The sequence below is a fragment of the Mesocricetus auratus genome, unplaced genomic scaffold (genome assembly GCF_017639785.1).
Source record: "Mesocricetus auratus isolate SY011 unplaced genomic scaffold, BCM_Maur_2.0 Super-Scaffold_100014, whole genome shotgun sequence".
Lineage (NCBI taxonomy): Eukaryota > Metazoa > Chordata > Mammalia > Rodentia > Cricetidae > Mesocricetus > Mesocricetus auratus.
Genome location: NW_024429197.1, coordinates 19,644,047 through 19,666,978, shown reverse-complemented (window position 1 = coordinate 19,666,978; position 22,932 = coordinate 19,644,047). Strand labels below are relative to the sequence as shown.

The following is a 22,932-nucleotide window of genomic DNA, read 5'->3' as shown; positions in this document are numbered from 1 at the left end:
CTGCCCCCTGCCTCCTGAGTGCTGGGATTAAAGGTTGTGCTCACACTGGGTCTGCTAGTGGCTTTGAAAACACAGTGAGTGCTCTATGACCTTAGTGGCTTCCAGGAGCTGGAGCCAGCAGGAAAATGGAGTCTTCAATCCTACATGCAAGGAACTGAATTCTGTTAATAAGATAAATGAACATGGAAGAGGATCCTGCACTCCACATGAGAATTGCAAAGCTATCAGCTAGAGTAGCGTCCCAAAGCATAACACCGTAGTACTGAGGAAATTGTGATTTTTACCCGATGAAACCCTAAGATGCTAATCCATGCCTAGACTCCTAACTCATGAAAACTGACAAACAGCTGTTGTAAGCTGTAGTAATATATGCAGTGAGGATGGGAATGTGGTCCATGACATACAGAGGACACAGAAAAAGCAGGGTACCTGATGCTCAGTGATAAGAGCTTTAACTCGGTCTATATTCTGAGGGATAGGCTCCTGATCCCGCTGGATTAGGGTAGTCTCAGCCCACTGGATCCAGGCCAGAAGTTCTTCCAGGAGCTCGGCATTAGCCACCAGTTCTGAAAGAGCTGTTTCCAGGCGCTGCTGGTGCTGCTTTGCCCATGTCAGGACCTGTGGAGAGAGAAAGAAACCACGATCGTTTTCAGAAAGCTTATCTTTTTGTTTGTTTAAGAGCCCCTTCCTAGCTGATCATACACCTTTACTCAGAGGAGGGACCAACTTAAGGAGCCAAGAGAGTCCTCTCTGACTTCAGCTGAGACAGCTCAAATGAGAGTTAGAATAAGGAATCATTTCTGCCCAAAGCAAATCTAGTACATTCCATTAAACATAAACTCCTCAGGAAGGAAGCAAAACACAAGGTGTTCACAGAAGCTACTCATGAATACCTCGCTGCACCAGCTACCACGTCAAACTCTTTACTGAAATGCAATTGCTTATAGTGAATGAAAGAGTCTTTATCTGATGATCTCAGAGAGTTCACTCACTGTGATCCCAGCTTGCTGGGCGTGTGGTGACTCACCTCCTCAAAGCGAGCTCGGATGATGGTGATCCAGTGTTTGATGGTCGTGATGCAATCGGGATGGCAGACAGCCAGGATGACTTCTCCCATTGCCACTGCTGTGTTCACATCTGCCCGTTTTTCTTCTACTTTCTTCATGAACTCCTACATAAACAAGAGCCAAAACCAAAAACTTGACAAATCTACCTATTAGTACCATTCGTCTATATTGAAAGGAGTAACATTTCATTGTTGTCTTCCTATGTGTTAGCACAGACCTTGAAAAGCTGGCTTATATTTAGATGTTGCTATCATGGTGTATCCAGTTGTAAAAGATGGAGGAAGGTAAGACTGACACTCTGTTAGAGATGACAATGGAGAATAGGGACATTGGTATGCCTGTATTCCCTCTGCTGCAGTTTCTAATTTCAGTTTCTCACTCTTTTATTTGTATTCATTTCCATTTCATTAAAACATTTATTTTATGTATATAAACATTTTGCCTGTATGTATGAATATGTGTGCACCATGTGTGTGTCTGATACTGGAAGAGGCCAGATCTCCTGGAATGGAGTTACAGACACTGTGAGCCACTATGTGGGGCTAGCAATCAAATCTCTGAAAAAGCAGAAAGTGCTCCTAACTTCAGAGCCATTGCTCCAGCCCTTTTATTTCTGTATTTAAATTATATTTCTTTTGGAAAAATGATGACAGCCATAAAACACTAAAAATATTTTAAAATTTCCTACCACAATAGAATGCAACAACAAAACTAAGATTATAATATCTAGATAACATGAAACATTTCCTTCTTCATTAGAGCTGGCTGAGGCTGAAGATACCATGTTTTATTCTGCAGCATGCTAAATGGTTTTAGGACATTAGAGAAGGGCCAAAAAGCGAGTATCATAAGCTAGGTCAAAAAAAGGCATGTGCAGGAGAGAAGTAAGACAGAGTTGGCTATGATAATACACACCTGTAATCCTAGCACTTGGGGGGCTGAGGTAGAGTATTTGGGAGTTCAAGGGTAGCCTGGTACATAAGACCCCATCTCAAAATCTAGCCAACCAATAAACAAAAATCAGAAAAAGTTCTGCACTTTCCTTTAGAACAAGATGTGGTTTTACTGATGATAGTCACCACAAAGCCTCTGGTTTCTACTGAGTACACAAATAGCCCACTCAGGTCTTTCTTCTTTTCATAGGAGGTCTGATATTTACAAGCAAGTCCTGCTTTTCTTTAGTGGTGGGGCAATTCTCACCATGGTTGAGTAGCACAGATCACCAAACCTTGAGGTTAGATTACCTTGTGAGTGTCAATGAGAGACTGTAGGGATTCTGTGTCATCTGGAAGGGCCCCTCGAAAGCGAAGTGTTTGCTCTGCTTCAGAAAGCCACTCCAACAGCATATGGACTGTGTCCCGAAACTCTTCTGCCTGAAGTAACCAAGCACAAGAAGATGTGGCCTCCCGCTGCAGCTGAGAAACCAGACACTACAGAATATGCTGAAGAAGCATCCAGGACTACACTCTACTAGAGGCATTTGATGTCCTTGTCCAATGTCATAAAGGTCACCTTAATTTGTAAACCTTTGAAAATTAGGTCAATGACTGGTCAAAGTTCTGTAGAATATTCAGAATATCAACTTTATTTTCATTCCAAGACTGTAGGACTTCACGGTCCTGGTAAAGAAACTAAGATCCATATGCTCAGGTCCCCCTGCAAATTTATCTTACCTGTTTTAAGGCCTGCTCAAGTCGGCTTTGCTTGGAAACAGAGAGTTTGCACACAGTATCCCAGCGCGTGCTCAGTTCCTGGAGCTGACCCTTTACCCACGTTGTGTCATCTCTACTGCTCTCAATCAGCTCTCTGCCTGACCGCTTCAGGACCTGAACAGTGCCGGTTCGCTTCCCCAGTTCTTTTTGGAAAACCTGGTTAAAGAAGAAATGAGAACTAGCTTTTTTAAAAAAAAAATTTAAAGATTTATTTTGTGTATGAATGTTTTATCTGCAATATGCATGTTTTTGTATTAAAACAGAGAACACTATGCAGCTCAATACAACAGGTATAGGACATAAGAATTGATGGGATACATGGTGGTAGGCTTGTTACTATACAAAGTGGTTAGAAAACAATCTCCCATTTCCATTTTAGGTGTTAGTGAAAATGGATTTCTTAACAGTCTCCCTCTGAATTTAAATTTCATTGTGACTCAACCAAGTGACAAACAGGGAGAACCTCTTCACATGCTGCCAAATCGGAGTCAAACCAATTTTGGTAAATTTATTGTGACTGATGCAGAATCCAAGCAAGTTTTTTTTTTTTCTTTTTTGAGACAGTGTGTCTCTATGCATCACTGGCTGTCCTGGAACTTGCTATATAGACCAGGCTAGCCTTGAACTACAGAGACTAAAGGTATGTATCGCCACAGGTGGTCCTAAGTTTGTTTAAATACAGAAGATAAAGAGCTGCTCCTCCACATCAGGCATTCGTTCTTCTCCACTTGGTGAACACAGAGCAGAAGGCACAGAAGAGAAGACTCTGTTGCTTTGTCTCCCAAGATGCCAATTCCTGCTTCTCACCTTATGGGCGTCCATGAGGTTCATGACGAGGTCAAGGTCTCCATGTACAGGTTGGTCCTCAGCCAACTGTGGCTCCACCTTGTACAACCAGTCAACTAAGGCCTGCAAAGCATCCATGAACTGGCCTGAAAACAGTAAGGCTTCTTCCAACTTGTGCTGCCTGAGAAAGGCATACAAAACTCAGGGATTTTAATAATTAAAACAAGCAAACAAACAAAAAAATCAATGATCACAATTCTGACTGTTGAAAATGAAGACTGCTTAAACTCTGTAACTTCTCTGTTACAACAGTTAGAAATGACTACAAGAGAAATAACCAGACATTTTAAATCAAACCATGTCTAGACAAGATTTATGAGCGGTTTGCTTGTAGGTATGTATGTGCACCTATGTGTGCCTGGTGCCTGCAAAGGTCAAAGGAGGGAGTTGGCTCCCCTAGAACTGGCGTTAGAGATATCAATCACCCAGAACTGATCATGAACATGAGCCACATATGGATGCCGGGAACCAAAGCTAGGTCCTCTGTAAGAGCAACAGGTGCTCTTAGTGACCAGCTATCTACACAACCCCCTTATTCCTATTTTAATTTAGTGACAATCTCTTAAAATACTTGGGCATGCCATATCTGTATGGGTCTACCCTTATGGGGGATACAGTCATGCTCACCGCTCCACAGACTTGCCACAAACAGTATCCCATTTGTCTCTGACTTCTCCTAGCAAGTTGTCAAGTTTCTGAGTATCATCAGCAAGCAAAGTCTTTTCTTTAAGTGCTCTACCAGTTCTGATTGTGGTATCATACACAGGCTGTTTGCCACCAAGAGTTTTCTGAAATTCCTGTTTTCAGAAAGAAAGAAAAACAAATAAATAACACATACACACTTATTACAAATCAGGTAATAGGATGAGATCCTGGCTTTAGTTACCAATCCCCTAACAGGGTAGGGTATATTTTGATTGGTAATCAACTTCTTTTTTCAGTATCCAGGTTTATAAAGTAAATATAACATTAAACAACAACAACATACACACACACAACTTCAAACAAACAAAACAACTAAACTAAAATTAAAATAACTTATCCTTAAAAGAAATTTGCAGCTTTCGTTTATACCATATACAATATCACATGGCAATTTCTAAAACCCCATACTTTGGGTTATTTACCAGTCTGTTTAAATAACTACATAAGAATATGACTGTCATTGACTTCTGGGGTTGGTATATAGCACCAAGAGCACTAGTCCAGCTTATGTGAAGCTTAAATTCAACTACCAGCACTGCAAATAAAAAGGAAGGCTTATTTCATCATTTTTTCCCCCATGTGGCTCAAGCTGGCCTGGAATTCTTCTATGTAGCCCAGGCTATTCTTTAACCCTCTTGCCTTAGCTTGCAAAACGCTAGGATTACAGGTATTTGTCACTATGTTTGGCTTTCATTTTGACTTTTTTTTTTTTTTGAGACAAAGCCTCACATATTCTAAGGTTGGTCTTCAACTTCTGATCTTTCTGCTTCTTGGGATTACACACAGGTACCACCATGGCCAGTTAATGAGGTACTGAGGAATCAAATGCAGGGACTGGAACTCTGACCAAATGATTCACATTCCAGCCCCTTGTTGATATCTTTAATATGTACCAACTGTTTTTAACAGGCTTTGATTTCTGTTTCTAGCAAGCAAAAACTTTTGGTGAATTCCAAGTTTTAGGACCTCACAGCAATGAACCACTTTACCTTATGTTTAGAAAGCTGAAGTTTGATTTTGTCTGGGTCATTGGAAATCTCCAGTTCTGAGTCCAGATGACTCTCTGCATCTTCTAGCCAGTCTATTAGTTTTTTCCAAGCTTCATAGAACTAAAATTAAGTAAGATATATATTGTAATTAAAAAGAATGTGCGAACTGTACAACTCATCCATGACCATCATTGCAGAGGTTCAGGACTCAAGGCTGTTCTCAAAGTTAGCACCTTCTTTAATAACTTACTTGTTTTGCCCGCTTCCGGGCATCATCCAGTGACCTCCCCCTTTCAATAGATCTCTGGACAACCTTCTCCCACCGAGACTGGACACTAACTAACAGATTCTTGATCAAGACAACATCCTGCTTCTGACTAAGGAACTTCAACTGGTTCCCTGTTTGATCCAGCTCGATGATCTGGTCTCGATGAGCGTTTACTTCATTAGCAAAAACCTGTGGGAAAATATTGCTCTTTTTAGTCATAAAAATAAGGCAAAGGAGCACTCCTTTGAACAAATCCTTTTAAAGGGAAGGTGATAACATCTTAAGGCACAGTTACCTTATGCTCTTCTATCTGGGAAAGAACAGTGTTCAAAATCAGACTGGGAGGTGAGGCGATATTTAAACTCTGCTCTGCTAGCGTAAGCCAGTTAATAAATTCTTGCAGGGAATTCTGGAATTCTGTTGCCAGGCTGAGGGCCTCTTCAAGTTTTGACTAAAGTTTAAATAAAACACACAGAAAAAAAAAGTACCAAGTTCAGAAATTATACCTTTGACAACAAAAATATAAGATGTATACTAGATTAAATGATCCTAGACAAGAAGACCCACTTAATGAACCACTAAATGTGCCTCAAATACAAAAGACGAGAAGTCTAAATGTTAAGTGTCTGAAGCTAAAAAACCTGGACAAGAGCTGAATAAAAAAGGAAAGGTACAATTAGTGGTTAAGTTTTCTTGACCACTCTCTACTTCTTGGAACATTAATAACAGAGTAAACTACTCAGGAAGTGTAAGTGAGCATGCTCTAGAAGTGATATTAGCCATAGAACTTAAATTCTGTTTCAGGTAAAAACAGCCATTTAATGTATGTTCTATGGTATGGAGAAAGTAAATGAGAAGTGCAAGACTGCAAAGACACTGCAGCTACAATGTTCATTATTTAAATCTACATTATTAGAAAATACAGCATGAAGTATCTGAGCCTGAAATGTGTGTGGATGTCACAGCATTCCAGGAACACACCTGAATATAACTTTCTAAACCACTCTCATTTAAATCAGAATAGCAGAAAATAATGGCTCATTCAGGGTAAGTGCTATTCTCCCTTAGTACATCCCAGTCCAGGGTCCCTGAGCTCCATTCTCAGGATTTCTAGCCCCAGCTTCTTAGTGGACACAGTGGCCATCTACTAGTCAGGCAAAGTAAATGATTTTTAAAAGATGATTATATCCAGAACACATTAAAAATAAATACATTCAAAAAGTACACTAAAAACTAAAACTGCTACTAATTGTAGTTGATTAAATTACATTTTTCTTTCTTCATCCTTTCAGGTTACTTCATAACCAGGGCTACACAGATAAACTCTGTTTCAAAAACCAAAAAACAAACAAACAAACAAACAAAACAAAAAAACCAACGAAATAAAAAAACTTTTTTGAAAACAGTCTTGATCCCTTCTCCTGCTCTTACAAAGAAGAAAACTCAATTTCTGAGGATTAGTAGAAAGAGGTCATAATTGAACTTTCTCCTGAGTTTCAGTAAAATTCCTTGCAGAAAGTTGCTGGTCACTTTTTACATTGCCCTGTCCCCATCTTCTCAATCCCATGTTATAAACTTCAATAAAACTTTGTTTTCAAGTAAGAACACAAACTGGCAATTAGTATCAGATATGAAGTCCAGTACTAACAGTAACAGGTCAGTGATGTCTTAAGTTGTATGTGGAGAAAAGGAACAACTATAAAATGAAGGATCAGCAGGAACTAACACCATCAGTGCCATGGAAAATAGAAATCAAAGATAGGTTAATATGGAGTCCATTATGAGGATAAGTTCTCTGATGTAGCATTAAACCTGTCTTAAAAAAAACATGAAACGAAGATGGTAATGTCTTATGGTCACCAAACATACTGCCAAGTAAATAGTGTTTCTGAAGTGGTACCTTTTTTTCCTCCATCTTACTGCTGACCACATGCCACTTCTGTTCTAAAAGAGATACACTCTGTTCAGTTTTTGAACCAGACCCAGAATCACCGCGGCTGAGGAGCATAAGCCTGCCCTTGTCAAGCAGCTGATTATAAGTCTCTTCTTTGGCTCTCAGCTGGGAATGCAGTTCCTACAAGAGAAGGCAGAAAAAGATATTAACAATATCTACTTCCTAGAAGACCCCATATACATACATTTCACTATCCAGTCTGAGAAAGTCCCCAAAGGCCTTGTAGTGAGCTATCATTAAATAAAATCCACAATTCTTCCTTAATATGGAAACAATCAACTCACCAAGAAAATAAAATTATTTAAGGATCAAAGACCTCAAAAATAGTCTTCAATAATTTATTTCTGCCTTTTATTAGGATTTCCTTAGAAATTATGTTGCCTTTTGTTCTCATAGTCTCTGTTAAAATACTGTCAACATCGCCTAGAATTCTCTTAAGCCCTTACTGAATACAAACATACTGGTGATGTTCTCACTCAGTTTACCTGACTCAGCTTGCCAGCTCACCGATGCCTTTCTAGCTAACTCTTTTCTTCACTACTGCTGCCTGTGTCAGGTACTAAAGTCTGTAGATAAGCGAGCTGCACTAATGTCTCCCAGAGAGGCTATGATATAAGAAGCTTATGTGCAATGTGAAGAACTGCTGTACCATGTGCGAGTCAAGCTGTTCTCTAGCAGTCTCAGGGAGTCCTCCTGTAGGCTTAGAAGCAGAAAGCTGGCTCTCCATTCTATTGAGTTCCAAGAGGAAATCTTCAATTTCACTGTGGAAACCTTGGGCCTTTTGAGAAAAAGACATATCAACAGTATCAGTAAGCAAGAAGCTGTAAGAGCAAACTTGGAATGATCCTGAGCTTACTGGGAGGAATCTGAAACTGCTCCCAGGCACAGTAGTTATTTTGTTTCTGGATTGGCACAATCTGTTTGCTTAAGGCTAAAATCAGCAAAATCCTTCAGACCTTACTATAGCACAGTATTGGTGCCTAATACAATCTGATGAATAAACTAAGGGATTGCTGAAGAGAGAAGCCTGACTTGATGATAGGAAAAACCTGAATCTTAAAATAAGTTGTAAATAGTAAATACACTGAACTGCAAACAAATCCCAAGGGACCCACCAATCAAAAGCTGCTCTTTTCATACATAAGGGGTTCTATACCCCAATAGGTTTCCCTTCTCTCACTTGGGCCTCCTCCTAATGCTCTTCCACCTGGACTGGATAACACACATACCTGCTGCAGAGTTGACTGAAGCTGTTGCTCCCTCTCTTCTGTCTTTTGCAGCACAGATTCCCAGCACTGGTTCATGGTTTCCAGGCGGCTCCGTAGGCTGCTGGCATCATCACCAGCACTAGATTCAAGAAGTTCATTTCCAGCTTTGTTGACTGTTTCCACTGTGGCTTGATGAGCCAAAACATCATTTTTTAGAACCTAAAAAAATGTTGAATGACATAATTTATCTTTATTGATGTCAATTAAACCTGGCTCAAGGTTCACATGACATTAAGCTTCTGGTAGTAACTGGTCTCAAACTGACAAAGCTAGGTAGAAATGAAAATACTTACATGGTGTTTTGCAAGCTCAACTTCAATGACTTTTGGGTCTCCACTTATTGGTCTCTGAGCATCAAGCAACTCTTCAGTGTGAGTTAGCCAACTCATTAGTTCCTCTAAGGCATGCTGGAACTGGCCAAGGGCCAAGAGAGCACCTTCTAGCTTATGCTGCTCAGGACAAGACAAGGAACATTTGTTAGGAAATCAGAGAATGTAGAGGGCAGTTCACTGACCTATGGTACCACTAGCCTTACCTGTCGATGGGCAATTTTCTCATCCAGATTCTCCCAGAGGTGTCTGAGTTCTGTCAGTGGTTCTCGTATAATGTCTCTGTCTGTTTCATCAGTAGCTTTCTTTAACATCAATTCACCCTGGTGATTGAGTTTTTCCATCTCAATTTGCTGTTGGTAAACTTCTACTTTAAACTCCTATAAAAGATGTACTTAAAGTTAACATTAAACCAAGTCTTCAAAGAAGCAACTCTTTTCAAAGCCATTTCTAGATACAAACCTTCATTTCATTTAACTGATCTTTGACCGTGTTGAGGTCAGTGCCCACTGGGGGCATGGTGCAGAGTTTGATCACAGTGTTATCTAGCCAGTCAAACATAGCCTGAAATGAAAACACAAACAAGAGGTTATAAGAGAAGGGCCATTTTCTTCCCAATGTTGGGCTTTATGATTATGTGGGTTTAGGACCTTTAGCAAGCAGTGACTTACACAATCTGGCCAGCTTCAATGAATAGCTGAATGGGTACGAATATGACAAGCAGGCAATGACAATAAAAATGGCAGTAGTAATGGAAACTTGGATATGTGTTATGTCAACATTTTCCTCAACAGATGTGGGAAACTTAGGCCAGAAATGTAGAAGCAACAATGTCTTAGTTTTCAACACTGCAGTACTAAGGGTGAGCCACTCTGTACCAGATTTAGAAAATGACAAGAGAAAGCAGAACTTGTATTTCCTTTGTGGGCATCCCCCAGCTTCTTACCTGGAGAGTGTCCTGATACTGCACAGCTGCTTGCATGGCATCCTCAAGTTTTTCTAGCCTTTCTTTCCAAGTTTTATTTAAGTTCTCCCAAGCATTATTCATCTACGGGGAAAATATTGAATCAAATTCTCCTAGTACTACCTGTGGTCTAACTTCACTATGTTTCATCTGAATCCCTCACCCACTCTCCACACCTCATCAATGCTCTTCTTCACTTCAGGCTTCTCAGTTTCTCCACAGGCAAAAATCAAATCTGTTCCAAGGATTCTAATGAACTCCAACTCCTCATGCAGACCATCTGTCTCCTCCTTAATCGTCTATATAAAAAGAGCAGAAAATGAATCAAAACGGAAAGCAGAATGTAACTTCTCAAAATTCACAAATGCAACATTGTCCCCCAATCAAGGGCAAATACAAAGCAGAATCTCAAAAATCACAAAATGATTTTTACTCTTAAGGTACTGTTTGTCCAGGGAGTATAGCTGCATGCTCACAAGTGGTCAATGTATATACATACTAAAAAATAAGTAAACTGAATGCATTATGTACATGTCATAAAATATGAGCATGCAGTGATGACAAAAATAGCAAAGAATACTAGGTGGTGGTGACACACGCCTTTAACCCCAGCACTTGGGAGGCAGATCTTTGTGAGTTCAAGGCCAGCCTGGTCTACTGAGCGAGTTTCGGGAAAGCTTCCAAAGCTACAGAGCAGCCCTGTCTTGAGAAAACAAAACAAACAAAAACAAACAAACAAACAAAGCATAAATTTGAAGGGTATAAGGAGCTTTGATAATTAACTAGCCCTTCCTGACTCCAAGAAAAATATATGAAACAACACAGCAATCACAAAGGTCAGCACTGACAGACCAGGTCACAGCTGAGCTATATAAGCTTAACCAGCCAGTTCTTTGTTAGAGCCTAAAACACAGCTCACATACCAAGAGAAGGATAAAGGAGGAGAGTTTCCATGTGAAAAGTATCTGAAGTATGATGGGACAGGCATTGCTTATGCCAAATGGCTCTCATGTGAAGTCCATCTAGTTAAAATGAGAGTGTCCAGAAAGACTAGAAAAAGATGTGTAATAACTTGCTATCCCTGGATGACGAATTCAGAACTTTTTATTTTCTACTGTTTATCTCCTCCATGAAAGTAGAGAAAAATTTCACTTGAAAACCAAAACAAACCTCCAAAGTCACAGAGAAACACTGCCTCAAAACTCCCCCCCACAAAAACCCAACCAACCAACCAACCAACCAACCAACCAACCAACCAAACAAACAAACAAACAAAACAAAACAAAGCTTTCAAAACATTGTATGTGGATAAGCAGCTACCACAACATACTCAGGGTCTGGAGCTTAGCTCAGAGGCACTGCACCTGTTTAGTATATATGAAACCCAGGTTCCATCCTCAGTATTGCAAGAAAACATGAAAACAAAACAAAGTAAAAAAATCACCACCACCACACACATGCACACATACCCCAATCAACTTGGATATAGTATTTTGTTAAAGGACACACATCCAAGACGATGTTTTGTATTTTTGTTACCTCAGCAGCTTCAACCTGTTGCTTGATGATAGATGGGTCAATTCCAGGGCTTTCCAAGTCATGAACAATATCCTGGGTGTCTTTGATGGTGGTCAGGAGAGCTGCCATGTCATACCAGAACTTCTCTGCTAGTTCAAGGACATCAAGGAATTTCATTTCTCGCTCTTCAGACCGTGCTTTGATGTCCTCCCAGAAGAATACCATTTGATCCAGCTTGTCCTGGATTTCTGAAGTGGTAAAAGAGACATGAACACAACCTTTCTAAATTTGAAATCTAAATTTCTCATTGAAACTCAATCTAATTCTGACATTACTTATATTATAGTTCATCATAGCTTTCCTTCTATCATTTCTATACTAGTTTTTTCTGCTTGTTGATCTTCCTCATAAAGGGACCACAGAAGCAATCACACAAAATATCTGGTAAGATAAAAGTCCTTAACTTACAAAGGGCTGGAATGGGAATGCCTCCTTCTAGTGTTCTTATTGAATTTTCTGTGAATTTCCCACGGAAAGTGTTACAAAAGGTAGTTATGTTCTACCCACTATTGATACTATGATATTCACATTAGGGGTTAAAGGAGCATTTGTTTTCTGGCCTGGGAATCTAGCTCCCAATTGTAACCTTGTTTCAATAGGAAAATGTGTTCTGAATTCTAAATGAATTCTACACAACTTTTTGGAATATTCATTACTTAATGAGAAGTGACTCTGGGTAGGACTAGAGGCAGCCACAGCCTGGAATTCCTTCTAAAGTCTTTCTTAAATAATAATCAGATCCACCAAGTACCTTTTGCAGCCAGATCCTTGTCTGCTCCCTGAGACCTCCCAATGAGTTCTTCTCCACGGCGCTTCAGGGCCTCAAAGGATGGCTGCAGTTTTTCTAGCTCCATGGTAGCATTTTTATTGTCACTGATGCACTCTCTAATCTTGTCTACTTCAGCAGGGATCAGGGGTGGCATTCGCAGGCGAGAGGAAAGATTCTCCAGAGTCTCCAACATGGGTTCAATTTTATCGTGAAACTAAACAAAATTGCACTATTAGCCACCATAGCAATACTTTATCATATTGAGGGACATAAGGTCACACTATAGACCTATTGCTTATGATTGCCTGTGTTCAGTAAGGCCCAATGGCTGTTAAGTGTTGGGTTTGTCTAAAAAACTGTTTTGAACATTAGTGCTGGCCCATTAGAGTGTAGAAAAGACAGTATTTTGTGAGTCAAAAAATACTAAGTAATATACCAAAAATACACTAAAATGGTTAGTGTTGTCACAATACTTCTCGAACTTCAACTAATATGATGAGATAGAGACAAGACTATGAACAGATGAGAGTCAGTACTCAGCATCTCAAATGACAGCTACATGCAACAGACCAGACCAACAAGTCAGATGCCCTCCACCGCTATGTAAATGGATGGGAACTTAACATGCTGAGTGGCCTGGAGTCTGAAGTACTATGGTATGCAGTTTAACAACCCACAATGTGGAACAGGAGAAAGGAAAATGTTGGCATGATGAAAAGTAACAAGGAAGGCCAAACCTAACCTTCTCACTTTTCTGATACTTTGAATAAAATGACGAAAAGCATACAATTCTGAATTTATAATTTGATATATAAGTTGGAAAGAGAATAGCACAGAAAGAGTTTTCATCTAAAAACCCCATCTAAGACCAACTCTGGATTTATTCATTTGAGTAAGGCTCATCAATGTTAAGTGCCTTAAAAGAAACATTTCTTAAATCATTTCTCACTACTCCCTTACAACTATATTCCATCCCAAACAGAATGGTCACATTAAACCTCCACAAAATGTAAGGGAAGTTTTCTTATAGGCAATGTCCTCAATTCTCAGCTCTATAAGAACACTGATTCCCATGGGAGTGAGTGGGTACCTTACCTCTGTGATCTGTAATGGTGGGCGCAGTCAACACAACAATGAAATGTGACGATGTGGGGAAGACGGGAGCAGGCAGCAACAACACAAAGTAACACATTCCACAATGTGAGTGAGATGGGACAGGAGGTGGGGGGAGAAACGTGAGTAAGTACAAGTATTAACCAAGAATATTGACTCAACAAGGAATAAAATACCCAGACATGACAAAAGTACCACTGACAGTAATATATTAGTTGAAAAGTGTGTAGTTACATGCTTGAAACTCTACTGCTGGTGGTTTTCCCTTCTCTTTAGTGCTCTTCTCCCTATGCAAGCATACTTTAAGTTAATGTGCTATTTTCTAAATTTCACCATTAGTAGCCTGACTTTTGCTGAGGTAATCACTGATTTTGGATCTGTAAGATTAATTTATCCTCAAATCATTGCTTCTAAAGAATCACTGTAGCATGAAGTTTTCAGTGAAACCATCAATAAACAATTACACATACCAGCCAAGATGCACTTCACCTTTCATACAGGGTCAGTGCACCAATGCCCCTGAGAGCAGAAGTGCAAGGAGACAATTTTCTACTCTACAGTTAAGGTATTACTAACACGGTGTCTGGGTTCTCCTGCATAGAGGCATGACTTACACTAGAGGGCACTTGGAGTTCTAACACAAACACACATACCTGAGCAGACTGGGACACAGCCTCATCCAGAGCCAGGGCCCGTTGGCGCACCGCATCTTTTATCTGGGCATACATGTTTTCTGCTTTCTGGTATTTCTCTTCCACTATTTTCCCTTCCTCAGGGTTTAGCTCCTTTAGCTGTGGACCTATCTTTAGTATCTTATCAATATGAGGCTTGTGTTCAGCAATGGATTCCCTTAGTTGCTATGGGAAGAAATAGAATTAAACATAGTAAGTGAAAAGAACAAACAATTAGCAACAAAAACATGAGGTTTCCTAGGTCATAACAAACAAACTAAAAATAATGAGCATGTTTATATCAGTTTATTTAGATACTTTGAGCAGAGGTAATAATATTTTTGAGAGGAACAAACTGAATTGTTAACCAGAAAGTCCTAGCCTCGCCATTTATGGGGAGTCTTGGGCTCCAATGTTATATAATTCTCTTCATTACACAAACCAGATCACATGTCCAATCACTATGAAAGTCTTCCTGGACATATCCTGTCTCACATCCCACCCTGCTACTAAGTATGTCTTGGTGTCACATTAATATATATTACATAGCTTAGCTGTCTACACTTCAGGATGAGTCAGCAAGCAGGGTAACTTAAGAAAAGTAAACACTTGGTAACTCAGCCACTCTGACTTTAACTCTCTACTTAAACATGGGGATAGCACTAAGGAGAAATTGTAAACCAGAAATAAACATTTAAGTAAAGCATTATTCATGGTAATAGTTTTGGCTGATACATCTATAAATTTCTTTCATCTTAAATATATGAGGCAAATAACTGATTAATTCCTTCATAGCTCTCATTCTAGTCAAGTAAAAGCCACCTAGTTACACCTTAATACCCGAATCATCTAGGAAATATTGTAAACTTCTTTGTTTTTGTTTTTTAAAGCTGGTTCTTTCACTATTCTCATACACTGGAGATCAAACTTGGGGCCTCAGGCATATGACAAGTGCTCTACCACTAAATTAATCCCAGCCCTAGTTAGCTCTTTCTTTATCCCTATATACAAAAGCTGCTCTAAATTTCTTCTCTTTTAACTTTTTGAAGAATTTAACTTTTGAACTTCTTTTGGTATAACCCAGCCTGAACTAGAATTTTCTCTATAACCCAGGTTGTCCTCTAGCTCATCCAGAGTACTGGGACTGCAGGCATGCACTACCATGCCTGGCTTGACAGATTCTTGACACATCTACAATCTTATTCTTAAATCAATTAATATTAAACAATTAAGTAAATTTAACATGCATTTTCAATATAAAAAGAAATTCTGATTAGGAATTAACTTTGTAACATAAAATTTACCCTGTAGGCTATAACAAATGTTTTCAGTGAGTTACACAGCCCATTTTCACTGAGGGAGAAGTGACAGGGCCCTTACCCTCATCTCTTCCTGCTGCTGTCTGAGTTGCTCATGATCAACAGCCGGAGGGGGCAGCTGTGCTATTAATGCCAGAGTTTCTTCGGCCCAGGGACTAAGCTCTTCGTATGTTTCCCAAAACTGGTTCACTAGGACCTGTGCCCGCTCTAGGCGGGCGTAGCGCTCTGAGTTGAGCAGGCTAACAGCTTCATATTGCTGTATTAGGTACTCAGTTTTCTCCTATGAGCCAAAAAAAAATATTATTAGAAATTTCTTTCCTTTAACAAAATGCAGGCATGCATAAAAACTTCCCACAAAATTGCATGTGTGTGTGTGTGTGTGCGCGCACACACACACACACACACACACACACACACACACGCACACGCTACACAGGCCACGTAAGGAAACACACTAAATTAAGATGGACTAATGAATAAATGATTTTTAATTTCTTCTTTATATTTAACTCAAATTTAACTATCATACATATACACTATTTATGGAATTTGAAAAGTATGAGTGTAGTTAAAAAGGTAGTAAAAAAAAAGCACAAGAAAAACAAAATAAAAACTAATCTAGGGCTGGGTGCTGTGGCACACAAGGCAGAGGCAGACCATCTCTGTGAGTTCCAGGCCAGCCAGGGCTCCATTCCCCAAACAAACAAACAAAAATAACAACAAAACAAAAGCCTAGAAGAGACACACAACAATGTGACAATGTTATCCCAATAAGACAGTGGAAACTGATGATGCCAAGTGTTGCTTTAGAGAAAAGCCTCCAAACCCACACCTTACTCTTTAGGTGCTTAGGAATAGCTCAAGTCAACTTTTCTCCCTGAGAAACAGTGGTTACACAGATCTTGTATTGTACACTTAATATAAGAACAAGTATAACTTAGATGGCCTAGAATTTGAGAGGCTTTTGCCTCACTCTCTCATCTGGAGGGATTATGGGTGTGTGCCCCATGCCCTGCCCTAACTGTCAGTAATCAGAAAGTCTAGTAGGAAAAAAACAACAACACTTTTAAAAGATTATTTTATTGTTTTACTTCCAAATCACTATGATGAAGAATAGCAGCAGCAATAATAACCATAATTCACCTGCAATACAGCTTTCTGCTCCTCTCCACATGTGCTGAAGATCTCACCACGGTGACTGAACAATTCATCCATTGAATCTTTGTGTCGAATGATGTCAATGGAGAAAGCCTTTGAAAAGTAAACTGCACTAAGTCAAGAAGCGAAAGGACCCTGCCCTGTGCCTGTGCTGATGAAATGTCAGACACAAATGAAATTCTTTGCTTTAAAATACATAGACATATTCTTAAAGGTTAGCTTTTATCTATCATTGATTTTTCTTTTTAAAGATTTATTAATTTAGTATACAGTGTTCTGTCTGCATGTGTCCCTGCAGGCCAGAAGAGGGCATCAGATCTCATTAGATTGTTGTGAGCTATCATGTGGCTGCTGGGAATTGAACTTAGGACCTCTGGAAGAGCAGTCAGTGCTCTTAACCTCTGAGCCATCTCTCCAGCCCCCAATGTTTTCAATTCTTATTTTTAGTTGTTCTCAAAAACATTTCCTTCCTAAAGCTCCCAGGAGATTCAAAGGTCTACTAATCGTTTTCTACAAAACAAACGAAATATATTTTCCTCATCCAAATATAGTGTCTATAGATTAACTTCTCTCATCATTCCATTAAGCCATTCCCTCCACTCTCTTCCCAGTCAGTCAGGACAGGGTGTGCACTTAGGCTCTTCTGTACTCACCTTTTGTACCTGCAGCTGAGCAGTGGTCTGGTCTTGTTCTAGATGGACTGGACCGAGTGCCATCAGCTTCCGCTTTGTTTCAGCAACCCAAGCTAGTTCTGCGTCAGCAGCTTGCTCGTACTAATAGAGTCAGGTAAAAGGAAGGGTTATATACAGCTAAGGCTCCATCTTACAGCTGTAAATTAACCAACACCAGAAAGGCCTGGAGTTCTAGAAATACAGTTGTACCTCACAAAGTAAATTAAAAACTGAAAGCAATTTCATAAAAATCACAAACCAAGCTGTAGAGAGCTTTGTAGCTAATGGAAGAGTACTTGCTGAACATGCATGAGGCGATGCGCTCAATCTCAAGCACCATGGGTGGGGAACAGGTATGACAACGCAAGATTCTTCAAGATGAGTACAGTAGTGCATGCATATAATCTTATTATTTACGAGGCCAAGAAAGGAGGATCGAAAGTTTGAGGCCAGCCTTAACTACACAGGCATACCTTTTCTCACAACAATAATAAAAATCTCAAAAAAGAAAAAAAAATCACAGCAACAAAAATGTAGGAAAATCAGAACTCAACTTCTTCAAGAGAAGTTATAAAACTTACTAGATGGCCGGGTGATGGTGGCCCACGCCTTTAATCCCAGCACTCGGGAGGCAGAGGCAGGTGGATCTCTGTGAGTTCGAGGCCGGGCTGGACCAACAGCCTCCAAAACAATACAGAGAAACCCTGTCTCGTAAAACCAAAAAAACAAAACAAACAAACAAACAAACAAAAACCACCACCAACAACAAAACAAACAACTTACTAGATGGTTATTCCTTCGTTAGAAATAGCAGTTGGAATCTGCCAAAGTATGCTTCTAACCAGGGAACTTTAATGAAGTGGTACTTTGTGTTAACCCTCTACAGTTCCAACACTAAACAGTAGTAACTTTAGTTACATTTGTTGTTATTTATTTAGAGATAAGGTTTTGTGATGTGACCCTCAGAGGTTACTGGTGTATTTTCATCATGCCTGGATATAGGTATTTAAATATAAATTTAAAATGGCAGTAGACAGCTGAGTAGAAACTGAGAAAGAACTTGATCAGATAAAGGATGGGACATAGAATAATCCCAAACTCAATCACAAAACCTAAGAACATTCTTTGTATAACTGTTGATCATTACAGTTCTCTAATCTTTATAAATTTTTCTTCCACTTTGCTAACCTGTTTACTTTAGCACCCTTTATCAGAAATGCTTAGGTGCCACACAGGAACAAAAGTATTTTGAACATTAGAATTTATTTATTTTTGGTTTTTCAAGACAGGGTTTCTCTGTGTAGGTCTGGTTGTCCTGGAACTTACTCTGTAGACTAGACTGGCCTCAAACTCAGAGATCCTCCTGCCTCTCTGCTACCCAGACAATTTTAGAATATTTATATAGGCAACATTACTGGTTGAGCATCCTCTGGGTTTTGGAATACATAAAAATTTTTGGATTAGGGTTGCTAAACCTATATTTAAGCAGAAAAGTAATGAGCTGGACATGGTGGAGAAGGCCTATATTCTAGCACATGGGAGGTAGAGGCACAGGATTCAGGAGCACAGGGACAGTGAGTTGGAGGACAGACTAAGCCACATTACACTGTCTCAAAATGTATGCAGAGTGTGTGTGAGAACTCAATTTCTCAAGAACAATACATTGTAACTGAAAATACACGCCTTTAATCCCAACACTCAGGAGGCAGAGGCAGGTGAATCTCTGTGAGTTTGAGGCATCCTGGTCTAAAGAGCAAGTGCCAGGACAGGCTCCAAATCAATACAGAGAAACCCTGTCTCAAAACAAACAAACAAACAAACAAACAAAAAGAGCAAACAAAACGCTTCAATGATTAGAGATAATTCTAAAGACAAATAGGGATATAGCTGGAATCATAAAAAACTCTTCATGGTTCAGAAAACATTTATCATTGTGAACCCAAGGAGTCATCCATTCATTCGCGTGCCTGCCTGCATGCGTGCGTGTGTGTTTTTCTATGGCATATTATATTAATAGGTGCACGACCAGCTGGTGTGACAGCGACGTCTCAGATGAGACAGGAGGAGCTTGAGTTCCAGGCCAGTCTGGGTTACATAGGGAGAGTCTGTTTTAAAAAAAGAGAGGGGAAAAAAGTACATATCTAGCTATGGAGAAAAGTAATTATCTCCTCTCCCTGTCAGAAAGCAGAAGAAAAAGAAACAGGACACCTGTGTTTATTTACTAAAGGATTCTATTTTGGGTGACTGTGCTATTTTGGATTGCATATTTGAAAGTAATTATAGTTCTTGGTATCTTTCCCTTTTCCATCAAATGCCAAAACAGTTGTGCCACGTACCTTTAATCCCAGCTTCCAGGAGGCAGAGGCAGGAAAGTTTCTATAAATTTAAGGCCAAACTGGAGCTACATAATATGATTCTACCTCAAAAGAAAAAAAAAAAAATAAAAAAAGAGGGAGGTGAGGAGGCAGGGCTAGGAAGATGATAAAGAAGTTATGATCACTTCCTCTTCTAGAGGACCTGCATATGTAGCTCGAATCATCTGATCTCAAGCCCTCTTCAGGTTTCTTTGGGCATCAGGCAAAACTATGGTGCACAGACATGAAGACAAAAGCATCCATACACATAAAAGTAAAACAACAACAACAACAAAACTTTAAAAACAAAAAGATTCATATGGGATTCTTCGCAAGTTTTTTTCTATTCAAAGAGGTTGAGTATTTTGGTTCAAATCTGGATCAAACATCTTCCAAGTATTTTCCAGTACTGAAGTATGTTTGTTGTATTATTTCAATCTCATGGTTCTTCCTGAGCCTATACTTATATAGGTTATAGCAAAAACTGTATCCCACACATAACCCACAGCCTAAAGCACTAATGCACAGTATTATAAACATTACCTGTTGTGATCTCTGAATAGCAGCATCGATTTCATCCACCCTTTGTCCAATAGTGTCACTGACCAATTTGTACTGCTCGTTGGCATCAGATACAAGTTTATCCAGCCCTTCTCTGGCTCTCCAGGGCACCAGCTCAAGGAGAGCATGGCTCACCTCATTCACTGTGTCCAACACAAGCCTGTGCTCCATGACCTCCTTCTTCAGTTCCTAAGGAGGGAAAAGTTTTCAGGCCACACCTTGCTAAATTAAGCACATCAGCAGTGGAGCAGTGGAAAGCGCTGTCTCTACCACACATCCCAGCAGGACACTGACCTCCTTCCTTCAGCTCTTTTTTTAATGTGTCTCACCCTTTTCAATCATCTTGAACCTGACTTTAGACTTAGCTAATGCTTACTGAAAACTGTCTGCAAGACTTGAGCCACTGTCTGTGGGTAAAACAGTGTTCCTTTCCTTCTATCTCTTAGTACTCCAACTATGGATGGGCATTTAACCTAAATAAAATAGCTGCGCAGAATTTCTGTGCATCAAGAACTGCATTTGATTCTGCAACAAAATCAGAAGTAACCATGAAGCACCTCCCCCATTTAATTCTTTTACTTGTTTTATTCTTATTCTTTCCCCTTCCAGTGCCCTCATCCATCTCCATTGCCTCCTTTTTACTTGCTTTCTTCTAGTCTCCACCTAGAGAATGAACAGTGTAGGTAAATTATATGACATAACACAGCAATCAAACTTCCCAGGAACTTGGAAATTGATTTCTTTTTTCCTCAGTCTTATACGTGTCTTTTTGTTAAATCTTTTGTCATGAGTAAACAAGAGAGAGAGCATAAGTACATTTGGCTTAGATTTAAGGTAAAGGTAAGGAAACACGATTCAGATAAAGATGAAACCTCTTTTCTTGTTACAGTGTAAAATTATGGCTTACCTTCTGTCTTTGCTGAAACTGGGGTATTTGCTCCCCTATGGGAGACTGTCCTCCACTGGCTGCCAGCTCCTCCTCCACCTCCCTGAGCCACCCAGTTAGTTCTTCATATGTAGAATGGAACTTGGTGGCCAGCTGCCGGGCTTGTTCTAAAGTTCTGAGAGCCTTGGAGCTAGTGACTGTGATGTCTGCATAACGGGTCTTTATTCCGTCCAGCTTCTCCTGGATAAGTAATACCTCCTCACCTGGGAAGAACAGCACAGCCTTGCTCACACAAAGGAGCTCTCTTTAATCTTGTCTTTAAACTAGAGCTTAGATTTCATAAACTCTCTTGCTATGGTGCTGACTTAATATCCTACTATCCCAAACTGAGGATTAACTTGAAATCAACCCTCAACTGCATAAATTGCTTTGAAGATTAAGCTCTAAATCCAACTGCAGGCATTTCCAGAACTTTACAGACAACACTGGTATTCAATGTACTGGGAGGCAGAAGAACTGCCACCTATAGCCAGATATAAAACAACTAAATCTTGTAGTTTTTAAAAGATTTAGTGGGAAACACATAACCAACTTCCCTGGAGCATACAACAATGTAAATCATTGAATGCCAAATTTCTCATAGACCAAGAGAAGTGGTTCATGCTGGGTGCTTATGCTCTTTAAGACTATATAGGTGGGGCTGGTGAGATGGCTCAGAAGACTGGGCTCAGAAGATCCAATGTCCTCTGAGGACACCAAGCACACATGTGCACATATATGCATACAGGGGAAAACATTCAAAATATAAGATAAAATAATCTAAAAGATCTTAGAGGTGCTAAGAGGTACACTTTTCAAAGTACCTGTAGTTTGTTTTAGAAGAGCCTGACCATTTTTAATAGCTTGATCTACATTCTTCTTTCTATTAATAATTTCTTCATTTAAAGCCTGAAAGGAAAAAAATAGCATTAATCCTAAAATTATGGCACAACAAAGAGAAGAAATGTGAGAGCGTTAAAAGGGAATTTAAAGAGATGAGTTAACAGTTTTGTTTAAAATCAAATATTTGATTCCCTTCTTTATCTGTTTCATTACTCTCTGATTATTCAAGACAAGAAATGCTTTATGGGCAAGCTCTTTTTTGTCCTGGATGAGAAAAGATTTAGGATGAAATCAGCTTTACCAGTCTATCAGTATTAAACTTGAACACAAGAATATCAGAAATGAAATACAGCAAAAATGTCCATTATATCCAAAATAAAGAGACTTCATAAAAGCAAATGGAAGCACAGCTGGAGAGATGGCTCATCAGCTAAGAGCATGTACTCTCTTCCAGAGAACCCAAGTTTGATTCCCAACACCATCAGGCATCTCACATCCACCAGCAACTCTACCTCCACACAGATCTGACACCTTTGGCCTCTGCACTCACAGGCATGGATACACACAGACACATAGTTTTAGAAAAATGCCAAAACAGGGATTATATATTATATAAGATGACACAGAATCCCGGGGATTTCAGAAATATTCTTGTTACAACTACACGATGAGATATCATTCAGATATATGTGTTTTTGTTACAGTATGCTCTCACCTACTCAAAAATCTACGGCTACATTACCCAATGATGAAAATCACAAGTTGCAGGTAAGATGGGCCCTGACTCTAACCTGTATGATCTTCTAGAATCATTAGCTCAGTTTGTTAAATACAAGGATTTTTACAGACCTATCCAAAAAGAACAAGT

The 22,932-nt window shown here is 39.5% G+C and overlaps 1 protein-coding gene across 27 annotated transcripts in view; it reads right to left on the bottom strand.

Annotated features, from left to right (window-relative positions):
• Macf1 (microtubule actin crosslinking factor 1) overlaps positions 1-22,932 on the bottom strand; it is a 332,217-nt gene that overhangs the window by 21,655 nt on the left and 287,630 nt on the right. For 21 of the 27 annotated variants that reach the window (XM_040756696.1, XM_040756695.1, XM_040756703.1 and 18 more), the window contains 27 exons: positions 22,046-22,130; positions 21,204-21,445; positions 20,279-20,485; positions 17,364-17,483; positions 16,696-16,803; positions 15,614-15,832; positions 14,216-14,419; positions 13,545-13,553; positions 12,432-12,663; positions 11,642-11,868; positions 10,279-10,401; positions 10,085-10,186; positions 9,601-9,702; positions 9,345-9,518; positions 9,103-9,258; positions 8,771-8,968; positions 8,191-8,319; positions 7,488-7,661; positions 5,883-6,038; positions 5,570-5,776; positions 5,320-5,439; positions 4,253-4,422; positions 3,587-3,746; positions 2,741-2,935; positions 2,312-2,440; positions 1,028-1,171; positions 430-618 (listed from right to left, as the gene is read on the bottom strand). In XM_040756696.1, coding sequence (XP_040612630.1) covers positions 430-618; positions 1,028-1,171; positions 2,312-2,440; positions 2,741-2,935; positions 3,587-3,746; positions 4,253-4,422; positions 5,320-5,439; positions 5,570-5,776; positions 5,883-6,038; positions 7,488-7,661; positions 8,191-8,319; positions 8,771-8,968; positions 9,103-9,258; positions 9,345-9,518; positions 9,601-9,702; positions 10,085-10,186; positions 10,279-10,401; positions 11,642-11,868; positions 12,432-12,663; positions 13,545-13,553; positions 14,216-14,419; positions 15,614-15,832; positions 16,696-16,803; positions 17,364-17,483; positions 20,279-20,485; positions 21,204-21,445; positions 22,046-22,130 — 4,281 coding nt within the window. The remainder of the gene's footprint in view (positions 1-429; positions 619-1,027; positions 1,172-2,311; positions 2,441-2,740; positions 2,936-3,586; positions 3,747-4,252; positions 4,423-5,319; positions 5,440-5,569; positions 5,777-5,882; positions 6,039-7,487; positions 7,662-8,190; positions 8,320-8,770; positions 8,969-9,102; positions 9,259-9,344; positions 9,519-9,600; positions 9,703-10,084; positions 10,187-10,278; positions 10,402-11,641; positions 11,869-12,431; positions 12,664-13,544; positions 13,554-14,215; positions 14,420-15,613; positions 15,833-16,695; positions 16,804-17,363; positions 17,484-20,278; positions 20,486-21,203; positions 21,446-22,045; positions 22,131-22,932) is intronic. The other 6 variants (XM_040756698.1, XM_040756702.1, XM_040756708.1 and 3 more) reach the window with 1 other exon arrangement.